Source organism: Enhydra lutris, unplaced genomic scaffold (genome assembly GCF_002288905.1).
Source record: "Enhydra lutris kenyoni isolate GAN:26980312 unplaced genomic scaffold, ASM228890v2 scaffoldscaffold101, whole genome shotgun sequence".
NCBI classification, from domain to species: domain Eukaryota; kingdom Metazoa; phylum Chordata; class Mammalia; order Carnivora; family Mustelidae; genus Enhydra; species Enhydra lutris.
Genome location: NW_019154185.1, coordinates 1,762,972 through 1,779,774, shown reverse-complemented (window position 1 = coordinate 1,779,774; position 16,803 = coordinate 1,762,972). Strand labels below are relative to the sequence as shown.

The following is a 16,803-nucleotide window of genomic DNA, read 5'->3' as shown; positions in this document are numbered from 1 at the left end:
GCTCAGGGACCCAAGCAGCCTTCTTGCAACCATCCTTCAGGAGTTGCCCTTATTCTTAGGGGCCAGCATGGCTCTCCCCTGTGTCTGCCAATTCCCTTTAAGGACATGATCCAGAATAGCCACACATCACTTCCACTTAACATCCATTGGGTTACACATACCTGCAGGAGAAGCTGGGAATTCTGTTCTTTATCTAGGTGACTGTGTATGCAGATGAAAATTGGAGGTGAAAGTGAGGAGGGTCTGCTGCGAGAGAGGAAGGGAGGGATACATAATTGGGGATATAACTAGCAGTCACTGCCACATTGGCCCATGTGTTTTGTTGTTCTTTTTTCTTCTTTTCTTTCTTTTCTTAGGGAATCACTATATTTGATAACCTTTGCATTCTAGACTAGTTTTAGAAATAAAGACAAATTGTGAAGATGATATAGAAAGTTCTCCTATACCCCACAGCCAGGTTCCCCTGTTATTAACTTCTCACATTAGCATGGTACACACATCACAATTAATGAACCAGTATTGACACATTATCGTTACCTGAAGCTTGTCCTTCACGCAGATTCTCAAGAGCTTTTCCCTAATGGCCTTTTTCTAGTCTAAAATCCCATCCAAGATGCCACAGTTCATTTAGTTGTCATGCCTCCTTAGGTCCCAGTTGACTGTGACAGTTTCAGACTTCTTTTTGATGGTCCTTGATAGTTTTGAAGGGCTGCTACAGAATGTGTCACGACTAGAATTCCTGATGTGTTCCCCATGATTAGACTGGGGTTGTGCATTATTTGGGAGGAAGACGCAGAAGTAAGATGCCATTCTCATCACATTATATCAAGGGCATATACTCATTAGCATGTGAATAATGTTGGTATTAGCATTCATCACTTGACCGAGATAGTGTTTATCAGGTTGCACCACTGTAAAGTCATTCATTTTTTTTCCCCTTTCTCTATTGTCCCACTTGGAAGGGAGTCACCATCCACAGCAGGGAGTTAGGTTCCACTTTCTCAAGGACAGAGTATCTACAAAATTATTTAGAATTCTTTGCATGGAGGACTTATCTATTCTCCATTTGTTGTTTTATTTTCATTTATATCAGTATGGACTCACTGAAATTTATTTTATACTTCGGGTTATAATACATTACTACATTTAAAAATCTTGTTGCCCAAACTGTTCCAGCTTTGGCCATCAGGAGTTCGTTCAGTGGGTACTTTGTTCCTTTGGCACACTCCCATCGTTGTGTGTTTCGAAATTTTTTCTGAGCACTGCCTTACTTTCTAGGGAAGATGCTTCATGCTCATCTTGTGTATTTTCTGTTCCAACGTCAAATCAGCCATTTTCCCAAGGCTCCCTGGTTCCTTTTATTGGGGAATGGTATTAGAAACCAAGATCTGAGCTATAAGTGTGTTCAGTGTTACTGGGGTGTCCTGGCTTCTAGGCACCCTCAGCTGACACTGGAAGGAAAGATGTATGTATGTACCAGCTCCTGTATGTACATATACCTATATGTATGTATGTAATCATCCATATCTCTTTTAATCTAAGCATAAGTTCATACTGATGTCTCTAACTCTAATCCATTACCACACTCATCATCCTGGCCTCCTCCTCTTGATGATCCATGAATTCCCATTCCAATAGTGAGAAATCTGGCTCCCACTGTACACCATCCCATTCCCTTAATTGTTCCAGCATATGTAGGAGCATCAGAATTGTTACCCAGTACTCCCATGGGAAGCAACTTGACCAACAAGCCCATGATGCCTTTGTGCAGTTCCTTGTGCCTTTAGTCTTACAGACTCTGTCCACTTCCAAAGTTTCTCGGGTCAACACTCTTTACTCCACCTAGATTGTTTTTTCTCCTCCCCCAGCTTCCCCTACCTTGTCTTGTTTTGTGTCTTAAATGCTCCTTTTTATCCCTTTTAGAAAATGGGGTGGAGACTGTATCATAAAATTGTAATTGCAAAGCAGGAGTCTCTACACAGCTAAGTGGGCAAAAAGACACGAGGATTGGTTTTTAGTTAAAACCAGTCTGCATTCCCATTAAGACTTCCTTTTGAAGCAGTGGGGGATATGGTAGACTTGGAGGAACACACCTGGGCCAGTAGGAAAATTAATGGTAGGAGGGGTTAGAGCTGCCCGTCTGTTTGCTCTGAGGAAGCAAGGGCAAGTTTAGCCAGTATTACTCTCCCTCCCACCAACACTGACTTAAATTAAGATGACTTAACCTATTACATTAATAATCTTACAGTTATACCAAAGAAGATCAGCTTTTAAAAGTGTTTCTATTCATCTAATGAATTTCCTGTATGTTAGAGCTGTCCAATTTGGTACCAGTTAGCCATATGTAATTATTTAAATTTAAGTTAATTTAAATGAAATAAAGTTTAGTTCCTCATCACACAAGTCACATTCAGACACTCACCATGTTGGGGGCAGATACAGAATATTTTTTGTCATGGCAGAAAGTTCCATTAGACAGCGCTCTGTTAGCAAAAGCAAAAGACTGTTAAGAGACTGAACTTTTTTTTTTTAAGATTTTATTTATTTATTTGAGAGAGAGAGCGTGGGGTTGGGGTTGGAGGGACATGCACAGGGCTCAGTCTCATGACCCAGAGATCATGACCTGAGCCAAAAATCTAGAGATGCTTAACTGACTGAGCCACCCAGGCACCCCGGAGACTAAGCTGCTGAAGATAGCCTTTCCCCATCTTGAATGTGTAGTCTAGTTAATATTAATAGTAAAATGAAATTAGCCTTAACCTATTAATTTTAGATTGCTATTTTCTTGGGAAGAGCTGCTAATATTTACCCCTTGTCCCTCTTACTTAATTTGGGTAGAAGAAGTAAGATTGGATCAAATTTTCAGCACATGATGATGTTTGCTGGTAAGTTGGAACTTTCCCTCTTGGCCCATTCCACGGAACCACTCACAACACATATGCTAGCTTGATTTTAAACAGGAATGATGCGCTAGTAATATGACTCCCTTAAACATTGAAGTTGCAAACTCTAGTAGAAAATTCTTTTTATAGTGTCCCATTCCCTTCTGTCAGAATTTTTTTTTTTTGTTTCAAATTCCTGGTTCAGAAATATGTCACATGTTGTAGAGAAGGTAACGATTCATGTATTTTCACACAGAAACCTGTATGTGAGGGTTTATGGCAGTCGTAGTCATAATCGCCAAAACCTGGAAACAGCCCAGTGGGTGAACCAGTAGGCGAACCGTAGGATGTCCATGAGGCCGTGGGGTGCTCCTTAGCACTGGAATGCCCAACTGGGGATACGTACGTGCCTGAGAGGCGTTGCGCTGCGTGAGAAAGAAGCCAGTCTCAAAGGGTTCCATTCTCAAAAAGACAAAAGCACAGTGGTGGAGAACAGCTCAGGGGTTTGGCAGGGTGACAGAGAGGTGGGACTAGAAAGATGTAGTACCAAGGAATTTGTACCAAGGATGTAGTACCAAAGATGTAGTACCAAGGACACATGCCTCTAGCCACTGTCCACACTCGTGGGACTGTACGCCCAAAAAGAGTGGATGTCACTGCGTGTAAGTTTCAAAATAAAATTCAAAATACTGCTAAAGGGTCAGCACATGTCAGGATCCTCTACTCATTCTCTGTATCTATATATATTTTTGTGCATTAGTATATATTACGTATTTGTTCACATGCTTCTGAGTTCTTAGAATGTGCCTTACTTCTCTGAGTTTCTGAAGCTCACGTTAGTAGTGAGTTACTGAAGAAAGCCTCTTTCGTTCCCTTCCAGGCCTCCGTGGCGCGATGGCATTTGCCTTGGCCATTCGCGATACTGCCACTTACGCACGGCAAATGATGTTCAGCACCACACTTCTGATCGTGTTTTTTACCGTGTGGGTATTTGGCGGTGGCACCACTGCCATGCTTTCATGCTTGCATATAAGGTAGGTAGTGCCTGGGAAGCTCATTTTCATATTAAATTCTAATTTAGGGTTTTTTTTTCTTTCCATTATGAGAAAAGTTTAAGCTTTGACAAATGTATAATGTTTTATTCTTTCCTTTTAAAAATTATGTAACCTGTAGTACAGAGAAAATCGGAAATGTGCAAAAGAAAGTTAAAAACCGTTGTTTACACTTCAAGGGATGTCCGTCCAGATCTCTTGCTATGCGTTAACATGTATTTTTAACAGAAAGGGGCAACACTGCAGGTATTCTTGTAAAGCGATTTGTAAATGTAATTATAGCGTGGGCATTTATGTTAGGAAGTATATTTACATCAGAACTTCATGGCTGCATACACCGTGATTTATGTAACCAAATCCCTGTCTTTGGGTTTTTGCATTATTTCTAGGATTTTTCTGTTACCATTACCATTTGAGGATTTTGCTCTTAAGTGTTACCATTAACAGCATGAGCATACATAAATGTACACACCACTGTGCACTCGTTCGATTATTTCCTTAGGATCCATTCCTAGGAGTGGCATTGCTTGGTCAGAGGATATGCCTATATTTAAGGCTTTTCATCCATATCACCTGATCAGATCGAAAATGTTTCTTCTCATCTGCAGCATATGAGACAGTCCAGTTTATTCCAATCCTAATCAGATAACTAGACGTTATCCTTCTCTCTCAACTTTATGATCAGCATTGTCTCTAACCTGACAGTCCAAGGCCAAGATTGCAAGGTCTTAGTGTTAAATTCATACTAGTTAATGTATTCAGTTGGAAAGCTCCCTGTCTCTCAGGAGTACTGCATTGTTTCCATGGATACAGCAGCCTGTGTTGCTAAAGCTTTTGTAGATTTTAGTTCTGTGTTTGGCTGAAACTTCATAGACCTTCTGCTGAGCCTCTAGAATGTGTAGGGTTCATTAGAGAAAACAGTATTTCATGTTTTATAGAATCTGTTCTCTACTTTTTCCATTCTATTATGCCTTTCCCTTAAACATTTTAGAGACCAGCCGGCCCCAAATCACACTTTGAATGTTATTATTGTCTTTATTTCTTTTTACTTTTCAAACTCCTTTCTTACCAGTTCTGTGCTATTATTGTATATAATTGCAAATAATGTTCTTCTAATCCAGATCATTACTTCAGGGAGGACCTGGCATTTGTTGAGCACCTACTATGTGCTGGGCATTGGGCTAAGTACATTTCATGTATTCATCTAATCACAATAGCTCCATTTTACAAGTGAGGAAATAATGGCTTTAAAAGTTTCTAAGTTGTTCAAGGTCATACAGAGAAGTCGCAGACAGAGGAGCCTCGGGTCTCACCTCATTTCTTGTAGACCGTGCTGCATCAAGAAATGAAGGTGTTCACTTCTGGAAGGATTAAACTCCTTTCTTGCCTTAAGAGCTTGTAAATGAAGATTCGTCCTTATTCTACTGAGAAGAACAAAAGTCCATATAAGATAATTTATGAAAAGTAATGCTCTTCGGTAGAGTCTCAGCATTTCCTTGGACTCAGTTCTCTTTCCTAACCACTCTCCACACAAAATACCCATGCCTACCACCACCCCCTGCAAAAAACCCCACCTAGAGTTGAGTCCTCCTCACCAGATTTGCAAGCCTTTCGGCGCCATCTTGCCTGTCCTGGAGCATAGTTTGGCACTTAACTTACATGCATTGCCTTAAAATCTTAGGTTAGTTCTTACTCTGCTTGGTTGGGGGTTTTTTGGCCTCTTTGTGAGCAGGGGCTGGATTTTAAGTTTCCTTTCCCTCCCCCCAGATTTGTCTAGTACAATTTTGAAGCTGCTGAGAAGTCCTTAAAGTTTAAGATTCATGCAGACCGAGTTTTGACTTTGAGTTCTTGCTCCTTCATTCTCCAATTCTGTGGTCTTGGGCAAGTTCTTAACTCTTCTTATGCCTCAGGTTCCTCATTTGTAACATGTGGGTGATAGTACCTGCCTCCTTGAGGGTTGCTGTAAGGATTCAGTGAGCTAATGTCTGTAGAGCTCTTGGTACAGCATTTCCAATGTGCCTTTTATTCATTGATTTAATTAATACCAATTGATCGCCAGCCACGTGCCAAGCACTATTTTAGGCCCTGACTTAGTGGTTCTCAGTGGAGGGCTGCAATTTGGCAATGTCTGGAGACATTTTTGATTGTCACAAAGAGACGGGGCTGCTCCTGGCATCTGGTTGGCAGAGGCCAAGGATGCCTTTAAACATCCTATAGGGCACAGAGCGGCACCCCCACAGCAAAGAATTGTCTGGACCAAAATATCAGTAATGCAAAGCGTAAAAGACCCTGCTCTGGAGGGATACAGTGGTAGCAGTAATATAGAAAAGTCTACACTTTAGTAAGAGAACACAGACAAGAAGCCAGCAAACAAATGTATGGAGAGAACAGTTTAGCGCTGTGATGACAAACACAGTACTGTGAGAGTGACTGGGGATAGAGTGACTTTTATATGCAGAGGTCAGGTAAGGTCTCTCTGAGGTTCCACTGGAGCTCAGTCTAACTGAATGACAGGAGATTATGAGTTAAACAGTGAGCAGGAAGAAGAATGGTCCAGGCAGTAGGGAAAAGAAGTGCAAAGGCCCTGAGGCAAGAGCAAACTTTGCCTGTTTAATAAACTGAGAAAAAAAAAAAAGCCCGCATAGCTGGAATATAGTGATTGAAGGGTAGACAGGAGCTGAGATGGGCAAGATCCTACAGAGCAAGGGTTGGCAAATGTGTCCTGTAAAGGGCCAGATAGTAAATATTCTAGGCTTTGCTGGCCGTATGGTCTCTGTCTCAACTACTCAACTCTAGCGTGAAAGCAGCCATAGACCGTGAGTAAATCCGTTGGATTGGCTGTGTTCCAGCAAAACAGGAGGCATACCGGATGGGGCCTGTGGGCTGTAGTTTGGGGAGCTCTGCTATTTGGCCTTGTAGGGTGTGGGGAGTTTGGATTTTAAAATCCAATTGGAAATCTTTTAGGATTTTAAAGCAAGGGAGTGACATGATCTCTTGGACCATATGAAAGGATTGCTCCAGCTGTTGTGCAGACAAAGGCTCCTCAGTGAGCTAGAGCCAGCCAGCCAGCTCTTCCTGCATCCTTTCACGTAGCTTGTGACAGTCACACTTGGCTCCCTGGCATTTCCCGCACAGACTTGGCACTTCTCGGTCTCCGAGCCTTTGCTCATACTGTTTCCTCTGCCTGGACTTCTCCTTCACCCCCCCCCCCCCCCCGCGCCAGGAAATAGCACAGCTCAGACGCCTCCTCCCTTTGCCCTGTTCTCTCGGACCCCCTCTTCCCTTTGCTTAACATGGGCATGGCTGTTACAGCACTTCTGTCAGCCAATCTTGTAATGGCCGAAGAGCAACTGTCCAGTGGGGGTGAGATGAGGCATCAGATGCTTTAAAACTCTCTAGCTACATTTCTCATTTAATCCTTGCATCAACTCTGTGTGGTGGATGTGGTCCCCATTTTCCAGGTATAAAATTGGGGCTCATCAGGCTGCATAGCCAAGTTCACCCAGCTAGAAAGGAGCTGAGGCCAGACTGGAGCCCAGCCTTCCCCAGTGGCAAAGCCCCTGGGGATTGTGCTCTAGTTGTGTCTGTGCGCCCCGCTAGTCTGTGAGCTCCTTGAGGGCAGGCGCTGTGTCTCATTCATGTCTATGCCCTGTGCCTAGCACAGTGCCTGGCAGATAATAATTGCTCTATGAATGTTTATTACACTGAACTGGCTTCCAGTAACGTTCCATCTGAGTATTACAAATGTGCTATCGCCAAGACCACTAGATGTCACTTTAGATGCACAAATGTGTCTGGAGTTTAATATGGCTAAGAAGGTATTAAACAGCTTCTGGCCATTTAACAAAGACAAGATGAGCCTTTTGAATTATGAATCTGGTCATGGCCATCTGTTTTCAAGCACTTGACCATGATTCACTTGCCTTCCAGATGAGGTCTTGCATCATTTTCCTCCCTTTGGTGTATTCATATTCTGGGATGCTACTGCTACAGCTACTCACACTGCTATTTTTTTTGTGTTGTCTGTAGTAGTGACCTTAATCGATAAACATTTGAGCACCTATTGTATATCAGGTACTGTGCTAGACTCTGGGGCTACAGAGATGAATTGAGACATGGCCTTTACCCTCAAGGAGCTCACAGTCTATTTGGGGAGACTGACAGGTAAATAATTATACTCTACTGTGCTAAGTATTATTATGGAGGAATCTAGAAAGTGCTGTAGAAGGACAGAGGAAAGAATGGTTCCAGCTGCAGGGGTCTCAGAATGGTTCTTTTGGAGCTTACCAAGAGTAGGAAACACATGAGGAACAGTGCATTTCAGATAGAGGGCAAAGGCACAGAGGCTCGGGAGAGTATGGGTCTGGGGACAGGTGTAGGTGGGGATGGCTAATACAGGGTATATAGAAGAGAATGAGGGAAAATGAGGGTGGAAAGCTAGGTTGGAGTGGCAGGGGTCACTAGTCTTAGAGTCCTCGGTGCCACCCAAAGGGCTTTAGGCTTGGCCCTCTGGGTTATAAGCCACCCTCAAAGTCTTTTGCCAAGGGAATGACCCAGTGAGTTCTGTACTTCAGACAGCTAACTCGAGGGGGTATCCTGGCAGCCAGACAACCTTACAGCCAATTGCGACAGACCTCATGAGTCACAGTGAGGCCTGAGCTTGAGCTGTTGGAATGGAAAGGAGAGAAGATGTGAGAAACAGGGTAGAGAAAGAACAGACAGAGTTGGTGGGAGCTGCTGTTGCGAGAGAGGAGTCCAAGAGAGTTTCCTAATGAAGCTGTTCCCTGGGATACAGAAAGCAGGAATTTTAAGAAGATGAAAGATAATTATGAAGAAGCCAGGCTAATATCTGTCCATTAGCCTGTGAAAACAACTGTAACTGGGCCCTCTCTTCAGTCATCATAACAGAATGTTGCCATGAGAGCTGAGAGGTCCGCAAACATGCAGCTCCCTCCTGGAACTGCGCCATGCCGGCCTTGTGTTTGGAACTACCCAGTGGTTCCTATCCAGCCTCCAGTGCCCTGGCATTCAGTGAAGAGAATGTTATTTTTCTGAAACTGGTAAGTGGGATTGCAGGAAGAGAATCATTAGTAGACCCTGCCTGCCTCGGGATCCAAGCTGTTGCTAAGGAAAGTGGCAGGAGCCAAAAATCTACATCAACAACCAGAGAGAAGGAAGAAAAGATTCACCATTCCATAGCTTGCGTGTTAGGGAAAGTAGCGGCCTGACACGGCGCACAGGGGACTAGACCTCGTTTTGGCCTCAGGATCTCATTTGTCTTTTGTGTTTCTCCTTTAGGGTTGGTGTTGATTCCGACCAAGAGCACTTGGTAAATATGCGTTTATGTTGTCTCTAGCGTTCCTGTCAAATGTGCAGCCGCTCGGAAAGGAAAGGGCCTACCGTACACTTCATGCCACTGTTATTTAGACTCTGTCCTGTTTGCACCAGTTTTTAACTGACATCATTCCTGGCTTTTCTCACTGCTTGATAGGGACAAAACCAAATTTTAGACAACATATGGTTATCGGGGGTGACAGGTCTCCTGTCTGTGGGCCGGCCTGGGTTTGGCCATGGAGTGAAACAGTCCCTTAAGCACTCCTAGTTTTCAAGTGGTGGCTCTGGCACATGGAGCCTTTTTCCACTCTGGTTTGCGCATGAAGGCTTGTCTCTGATGTCAGCTCCACTCCAGCTGCTCTTCCTGTGTAACTCTCAAATTGGATGACCAGCAGCTGCCCTTGAGAACCACCTAGAAGCTTTGTGGTCTTTAGCCAGTCTTCCCTGGCTGGTCAGGAGAATGTACTTTCTTGCCCCTCGCCTCTACCTTGGCCAGGTCTCCTTGCTTAATTTTAGGTGTCCTTTTTTCACTTGTTCCTCTGAACCTGACCCTGGTAGGTGCCTTCTCTAGACTGGCCACCCATTTCCGGTGTTTTCCATCTGCTTTTTCATGGTTTCTGAGCACCACTGAATACGTGACTCCATCCTAGACATTAGATGGTAAATCACAGAAATAATGTTTTGAAAGATGGAAAGTCTCTCTTCCAAAACACATTCCTATTCTTGTCTGAAACAAGTGGTGGTCTATTTGTCTTCTGGGTGTGGTTCAAAAAAAATTCTCAGATTCATTTCCTAAATGCTAATTTTGTTAGCTGTTGAGTGACGAGTGTGTATGTAATACAGTAAGTACTTGCCTCTTTTGTGGTCCAAACCAGACTAGTTTAGTTTCATGGGCTTGAAATACTTGTGCAAACCAAGCTGGACAAATCCCCATGATGCCGAGCTGCTGGGGTAGTTTCTAAGGGGTAGTAGTTCCTCAGGCCTCCACCCCCGTGTCCCAACAAGAATAAAATATCATACGATTCACCAGACCAGCGCTTGGTCATGGTCCACGTAAGTCTCCCCCTGCTATGTCTCCTCACAGAGGAGAGATGGGAAAAAGAAAACCAGGTAGGTGAGTACCACCTGTGAGATACAGAAAAAAAAACCATTTTTCCTTGTCCTCAAAATCCTGTGGGTGTCTTGCTTTGTTGCATCATGTAGTCAGTATTCCGAGTGTCCACCGGGAAGCAGAGAGGAATGTGTTAGGAAGCACGGAGTATGTGGGGGTTAGGGGTATAGGTGTTTATGTAGTGAGGGGATCATGAGATTTATAGACCCATTGCTCTTCAAAACACAGAGACATACAAACCTTTGTGTACCAGTGTGAATGGAAGTGCAGGTGTTTTTCAGCTCCTGTAAACCCATGCAGTGTTCTCAAACATTCTTACTTTGTGTATGTTTGGATACATGTTGAAAGAAAGATTTACTTATTTATTTTGAAGATCAGGAAAGACAGGAAGGAACCAAAACCCAGAATCTAAACTCTGTGTCCTTTAGAAAGCCTGGGACCATGGAACATCCATGCTAGAAAGGGCCTTTGAGATTCTGCACCCCTCACGCTGTGGACACAAAGAAATCCAGGCTCAGAGAGGGGAAGGGACATGTCCAACTAGTTCATGTCAGAGCTGACATGAACCAGATCACCTAACTGCCCCACTGCTGACTGTTCCGCATTACCAATAAGGACCCAGTTTGTTTTTGGAAGCTATTTTAGAAGAGGCCTGCTTGCTTTGTTAGTTTTCCCTTCTAGCCAGTCAGGCTTACCATGGAATTTTTCTGCTTGCTTTCATTTTGCTAGTGTTCTAAGAACATAGCATCTTTGCAGAAGCCCCTTACTTTTGGGACCCATAACAACTCCCAAAGATAGGGATGTCGATATGATGTTTTCTGTTAAGATGCAATTCACATTGTGGGTGTAAGTCTTGCAGATTTAAGGGTGAATTATCACACATTGATTTTTTAAATGACAGTCGACTCATAAATCAGCAGGCAGCCTGAGTAATAGAGGTATTCAGAAAAACATTTCAGTTCCGTATTCCAAAGCTGCAGTATACAAGCTATTAAATGTCTAATGCTACCTGTGATAAAGGGTATCTTGTGTGAAGTAGGCTATATTTCCAAGTCTAAAAAGAAATCATTCTAAATAAATGTGTTTTTTTTTAATCTTGGTATATGGATTGATTTCTTTATTATCTGTTTGCAGGGTATCCCTGAAAATGAGAGAAGAACCACCAAAGCCGAGAGTGCCTGGCTTTTCCGGATATGGTACAACTTTGACCATAAGTATCCTTAACTGAGGAGAGAAATGGTAGTGTGAACATGGCCAGTTACAACTTAATGGGATGGCTGTTTTGACTATTCCCTTCCATAAGTGGAATACAAAACCTGCCTTTGGTCTTCCTTTTCCCCTTCAGTGTGGTGGGTGGAGAAGGTTATGAGAGACAATCCCCACAAATGAATCCCTCTGAAAACCCATGACACCAGCAGGGAGCGGTTAGTGCAGAAGGTAGCTGTGTGATCGGCCTCAGGAGCCCTTATGGGAGACTTTATGGAGCAGTTGCTGTCTTTTACCTAATTTAGTGAATCTTGCAAAATGTTATTTGCCAGTCCTTGTCAGTGCGCTAGGGTCAAAGCGGAAAGGCTGCCTCAGGGAAAAGCGTGCAGATGAGATGAAAACAGGGTCATATTAGATACCGCAGTAGCCAGTGGTGGGTCTGCTTTCCCTGACCTGTCAGGAGACTGGAAGATTCGCCTATCCACTCAAGGTGCCAGTGTTTCATTGTTTACCAAATCTCTGTCTTCTATTATAACTGTCTTCCTCATAGCACTGCTTTGGGTTGTGTTATGTTCTATAACCTGTTTAAATCATGCCTTTCAGAAAATACTTTATCCCTTACTATTTATTAAAATCAATTTCTTAGGGGCATCTGGGTGGCTCAGTGGGTTAAGCGTCTGCCTTCAGCTCAGGTCATGGTGCCAGGGTCCTGGGATTGAATCTGCCATTGAGCTCCCTGCTCAGCGGGAAGCCTGCTTCCCCCTTTCCCTCTGCCCCTGCTTGTGCATGAGCATGCTGTCTCGTGTAGTCTCTCTCTCTCTGTGTCAAATACATAAAATCTTTTTTAAAAAATCAATTTCTTATTTGAAAATTGAACTGGGAAAAGGGAGCATGCAGTTCTTTTAGGCTGAGGCTTATTAGTAAATGAATCAAAACCCGGTCTCTGTTCCACCAAAGCTGGTTTGGGACAACCACGTAAAAAATGTTTTCCTCGCTTTTGACTTGCTGATGAAAGCTTTGTGTATTTAAGAAAAATGCACTTGGCACTTATCATTAGAAGCTACTACTTACTATATTCCATTTGCTAGATTTTTACAATCACTTTTTGCAAGTACTCAAAATGAAATTTTGAGTAAATTGAGTAAATTTTGAGTATTTCTATGGAAATAAGAACACAAGCATTTCTGTGGTATTAAGCCTCCCAGTAGGGAGAGAGATTCTGCCTCTTTAAAATTGTTTAATGATTATGTCATTACTTCTGGCTCCATTATCAGCATTTTGGGTATAAGCCACTCCCATATCTCTTGGGGCTTTTTCTTCCCTCTGATTTAACAAAAATTGTTTAATGTTTCCTGCATAAAATGTTTTGCACATTTTCTGCATAATACATGTATGAAACAACTAAATAATCCTGATGTAGAGAAAGGGCAGAATAATAGCTTATTTTTCTGTATATTTTTATAGAAGCAAACACCAAGATTTGATGCAGTACTGCTAGACTAAGACACAGTAATTTTTTTTTTTTTTGAGAGAGAGCTAGGGCAAGGAGGGGGCGGGGGGCAGGAGGAGAGGGAGAGAGAGAATCTTAAGCAGCCTCCATGCCCAGTACAGAGCCTGACGTGGGGCTCAGTCTCACGACCTGAGATCATAACCTGAGCTAAAACCCAGAGTCAGGCGCTTAGCCAACTGAGCCACCCAGGTGCCCCCAAACCCAGTAATTTTAATACCTAGTGCCCTAGTAGAATTAATCATTCATCATTCTGGATCTCAGGTCCTTTGGGTAGCCAGATTGTTATAATTGAGATACAACTGAAATAATATACCCAAATCTTAAGCTTGCGACCTGTGTATATAACTGTGTGCTTGCTACCCTTGTAAAGATACACAGAACATCTCCAGCATCCCCGAAGCTGCGCGTGTTCTCTTACATTCAGTAGTGCCTTCCCTGCCCCTCCTCCCCCCACAAAGGGCACCACTGTTCTGCTTGCTGGCAACATGGATTAGTTTTACCTGGTTTTGATCTCCATATAAATGGGATCATGTATTGCATATTATTTTATGTCTTAACTTTTTTCACTTAGCAACATGTAATTTGTCCATATCATTGCCGATACCAGTAATTCGTTCTTTTTCATTGCCGTGTGGTGCTCCAAAGTGCAAATATATTACAGGTTTGTTGGTTTGTTTGTTTCCAACCATTCTACTGTTTGGTAGACATTTGGGTTGTTCCCAGCTTTTGGCTATTACAAACAAAGTTAAAAGTCCACATATGCATCTCTTAGTGACCCTCGGCACTCATTTCTCTTGGGTATATACCTAGGGGAAAAACTTCGAGCAAGTGTATTGTTCGGCTTTCATAGATACTGCCAACCAGTTTTCCAGAGTGGTCATAACCAACTTACATTCCTACCAGCAACTTCAGGGAGTCCCCCTTGTTCCCGATCTCCACCAAAACTTGGTATTTAATCAATCTTTTAAATTGTAGCCATTTCCATGGATACCTAGTGATACCAGCTGTGGTGTAATTTGCATTTCTCTGATGGCCAGTGAGATCAAGCATTCCTTCATATGTTTATTGGCTATTTGGACTTCATTTTTTATGAAGTGTGTTTAGTTCCGTTTAGTTCCTTTGCCCATTGTTTAATTGATTTGTCTTACCTTTTTCGTATTGACTTGTAGTTCTTTCTATGTTCCTGAATTGGGTTCTCTGTTGGTTGTATGTACTATGAATATCTTCTCCCAGTCTTTAGCTCACCTTTTCATTTTCTTAATCCTGTCTTGTAAGGAATAGAAATTCTTCATTTTAATGAGGTTTATCTTACTTGTCTTTTCTTTTGGTGCTTTTGTGTCTTGATAATGCTTTTATATTTCATATCCCAAGATCCTATGTTTTCTCCTAAAGTGTAATTGTTTTAGCTATCACACTGAAGTTTTTGACCCACCACAAAATAATTTTTGTGTATGGTGTGAGGTATGGGTCAACACCTACTTTTTTCCCATATGAGTATACAATTAACCCCACACCATTTATTGAAAATGCCGTCCTTAACCCACTGAATTGGAATGGAGCCTTTGTTGTAAATCACTTGGCCATATGAGTGGAGGTCTGTTTCTGGACTTTCTTCTCTCTTTGTCTTTTTTTTTTTCTTCACATCAATACCACACTCTATTAATGATTGTACTTTGTAATAAATCCTGCTGTCCGATAGGGGAAGTTCTGTAGGTTTGTTATTTCTTAGTATTGCCTTAGCTATTCTAGGTTCATTGCATCTTCATCTAAATTTTGGAAACAGCTTGCCACTTTCCACACACACACACACGCACACACACTCTCACTAACTCATCCATTCACCAAAAAAAACCTGCTGGTAATTCTCTTGGGTTTGTATTAAATCAATAGATGAATTTGGAGAGAACTGACGTCTTAACGATATTGAGTCTCCCAATCTAATAACACAGTATATCCTTCCATTTCTTTAGATCTTTAATTTCTCTCATTAATGTTTTATAGTTTTCATTGACCAGTCTTGCATATCTTTTATTGTATTTACTATCCCTAAGTATTTGATGCTATTGTAAAAGGTACTTATTTTCTACTTGTTTGCTCTTAATATATAGATCTATAATGGGGTTTTTATATATTGACCTTGTATCCAGCAGTCTTGTCACGTTCACTGATTATTAGCGAATAGTTTATAGATTCTTTTGTATTTACTGCTCATAAAATCAAGTGAAAAATAATGTGTCTTTTTTTCTTTTCTAACACCTTATTTTTTTTTTAATGTCTTATTACACTGGCTGGTCCTCTCCAGTACAATGTTGAGTATAAGTGACGATAGTGGACATTTTTGTCTTATCCTGACCTCAGGAGGAAAATTTTCAATATTTCATCATTTAGTTTGATGTTAACTATAGGTTGTTGAGATAGCTTTTGTCAGGTTAAGGATATCCTCTTCTATTTGTAGTCTCCTGAGAGATTTTAGCATGAACAGGCATTGAATATTATCAGATGCTCTTTCTGCATCAGTTGAGGTGATTGTGTATTTAATTTGTTCTCCTTTGATCTGTCATTGTGCTGTTTTCATTGACTGAATATTAAACCAGTCTTGCACGGTTAGAACAAGTCCCACTCGGTTGTGATACACCATCCCTTCTGTGTGTCGCTAGATTCAGTTTACTGATATTTTGTGTCTGATTTTTATGTCTGTTTTTGGAGTGATACTGGTTTGTGGGGTTTTTTTTTGTCATTGTTGTAATGTCCTTGTCAAGTGACTATAGCAAGATGATGCTGGTTTGATGACATGAACGGGGAAGAATTTTTCTCTTTTTCTGTTTTCTGGAGGATTTGTATGTTTTCTTCCTTAAGTGCTGCGAAGATTATACCAGTGAAGTCACCTGGGCCTGGAGTATTTTCTCTGAGGAGGGTTTTCATTTCTTTAATAGATACAGGATGAGTCGTCATTTTTTTTTAAAGATTTTATTTATTTATTTGATAGAGAGAGAGAGATCACAAGTAGGCATGGGGCAGGCAGAGACAGGGGGGAAGCAGGCTCCCCACTGAGCAGAGATTCCCGACGCGGGGCTCGATCCCAGGACCCTGAGATCGTGACCTGAGCCGAAGGCAGAGGCTTAACCCACCGAGCCACCCAGGCGCCCCTGGTCCTCATTTTTTTTTAAAAAAAGGTTTTATTTCTTTGAGAGAGAGTAGGTGTGTGTGCAAGCAGGGGCAGAGGAAGAGGCAGAGAGTCTCAGGCAGACTCTGTGCTGAGTGTGAGGCCCGGCACAGGACTCAATCCCATGACCCCAAGATCACCACTTGACGTGAAACCAAGAGTTGGACACTTAACCAACTGAGTCACCACCCAGGTGCCCCAGGACTATTCCTCATTTTTAACTGAGAACAACCTTGGTTTGTGACTTCAGAAAGTGGGGAATATGTATATGTGTCTTTCTCCCATTGTCTCTGCTTTTTCTTATGATTCCCTCCTCTTGTTTTCTTCTGAGTAGACATGGTGCAGGACTTGGAATCCAACCAGTTTGGGTTCGTGTATGGAAATGACCCACCTAAGAGTCACTTGCTTCATTGTGTGACTCTTAGGTGGGTCATTCCTTTCCCTGAGCTCAGTTCCCTGAGCCTCAGTTTCCATTTCTGTGAAATAGAGATGGTAACAAAATCTCGCTTTGCTGACTCACTGGCATGATGTGTCCACAAAATGAG

At 42.2% G+C, this 16,803-nt stretch overlaps 1 protein-coding gene across 2 annotated transcripts in view; it reads left to right on the top strand.

The window, feature by feature from the left end:
• Window positions 1–16,803, top strand: part of LOC111139350 (solute carrier family 9 member A6) — a 51,910-nt gene that overhangs the window by 28,444 nt on the left and 6,663 nt on the right. For both annotated transcript variants that reach the window (XM_022491614.1, XM_022491613.1), the window contains exons 11-14: window positions 2,774–2,885; window positions 3,763–3,916; window positions 9,233–9,263; window positions 11,514–11,593. In XM_022491614.1, the coding sequence (XP_022347322.1) occupies window positions 2,774–2,885; window positions 3,763–3,916; window positions 9,233–9,263; window positions 11,514–11,593 (377 nt within the window). The remainder of the gene's footprint in view (window positions 1–2,773; window positions 2,886–3,762; window positions 3,917–9,232; window positions 9,264–11,513; window positions 11,594–16,803) is intronic.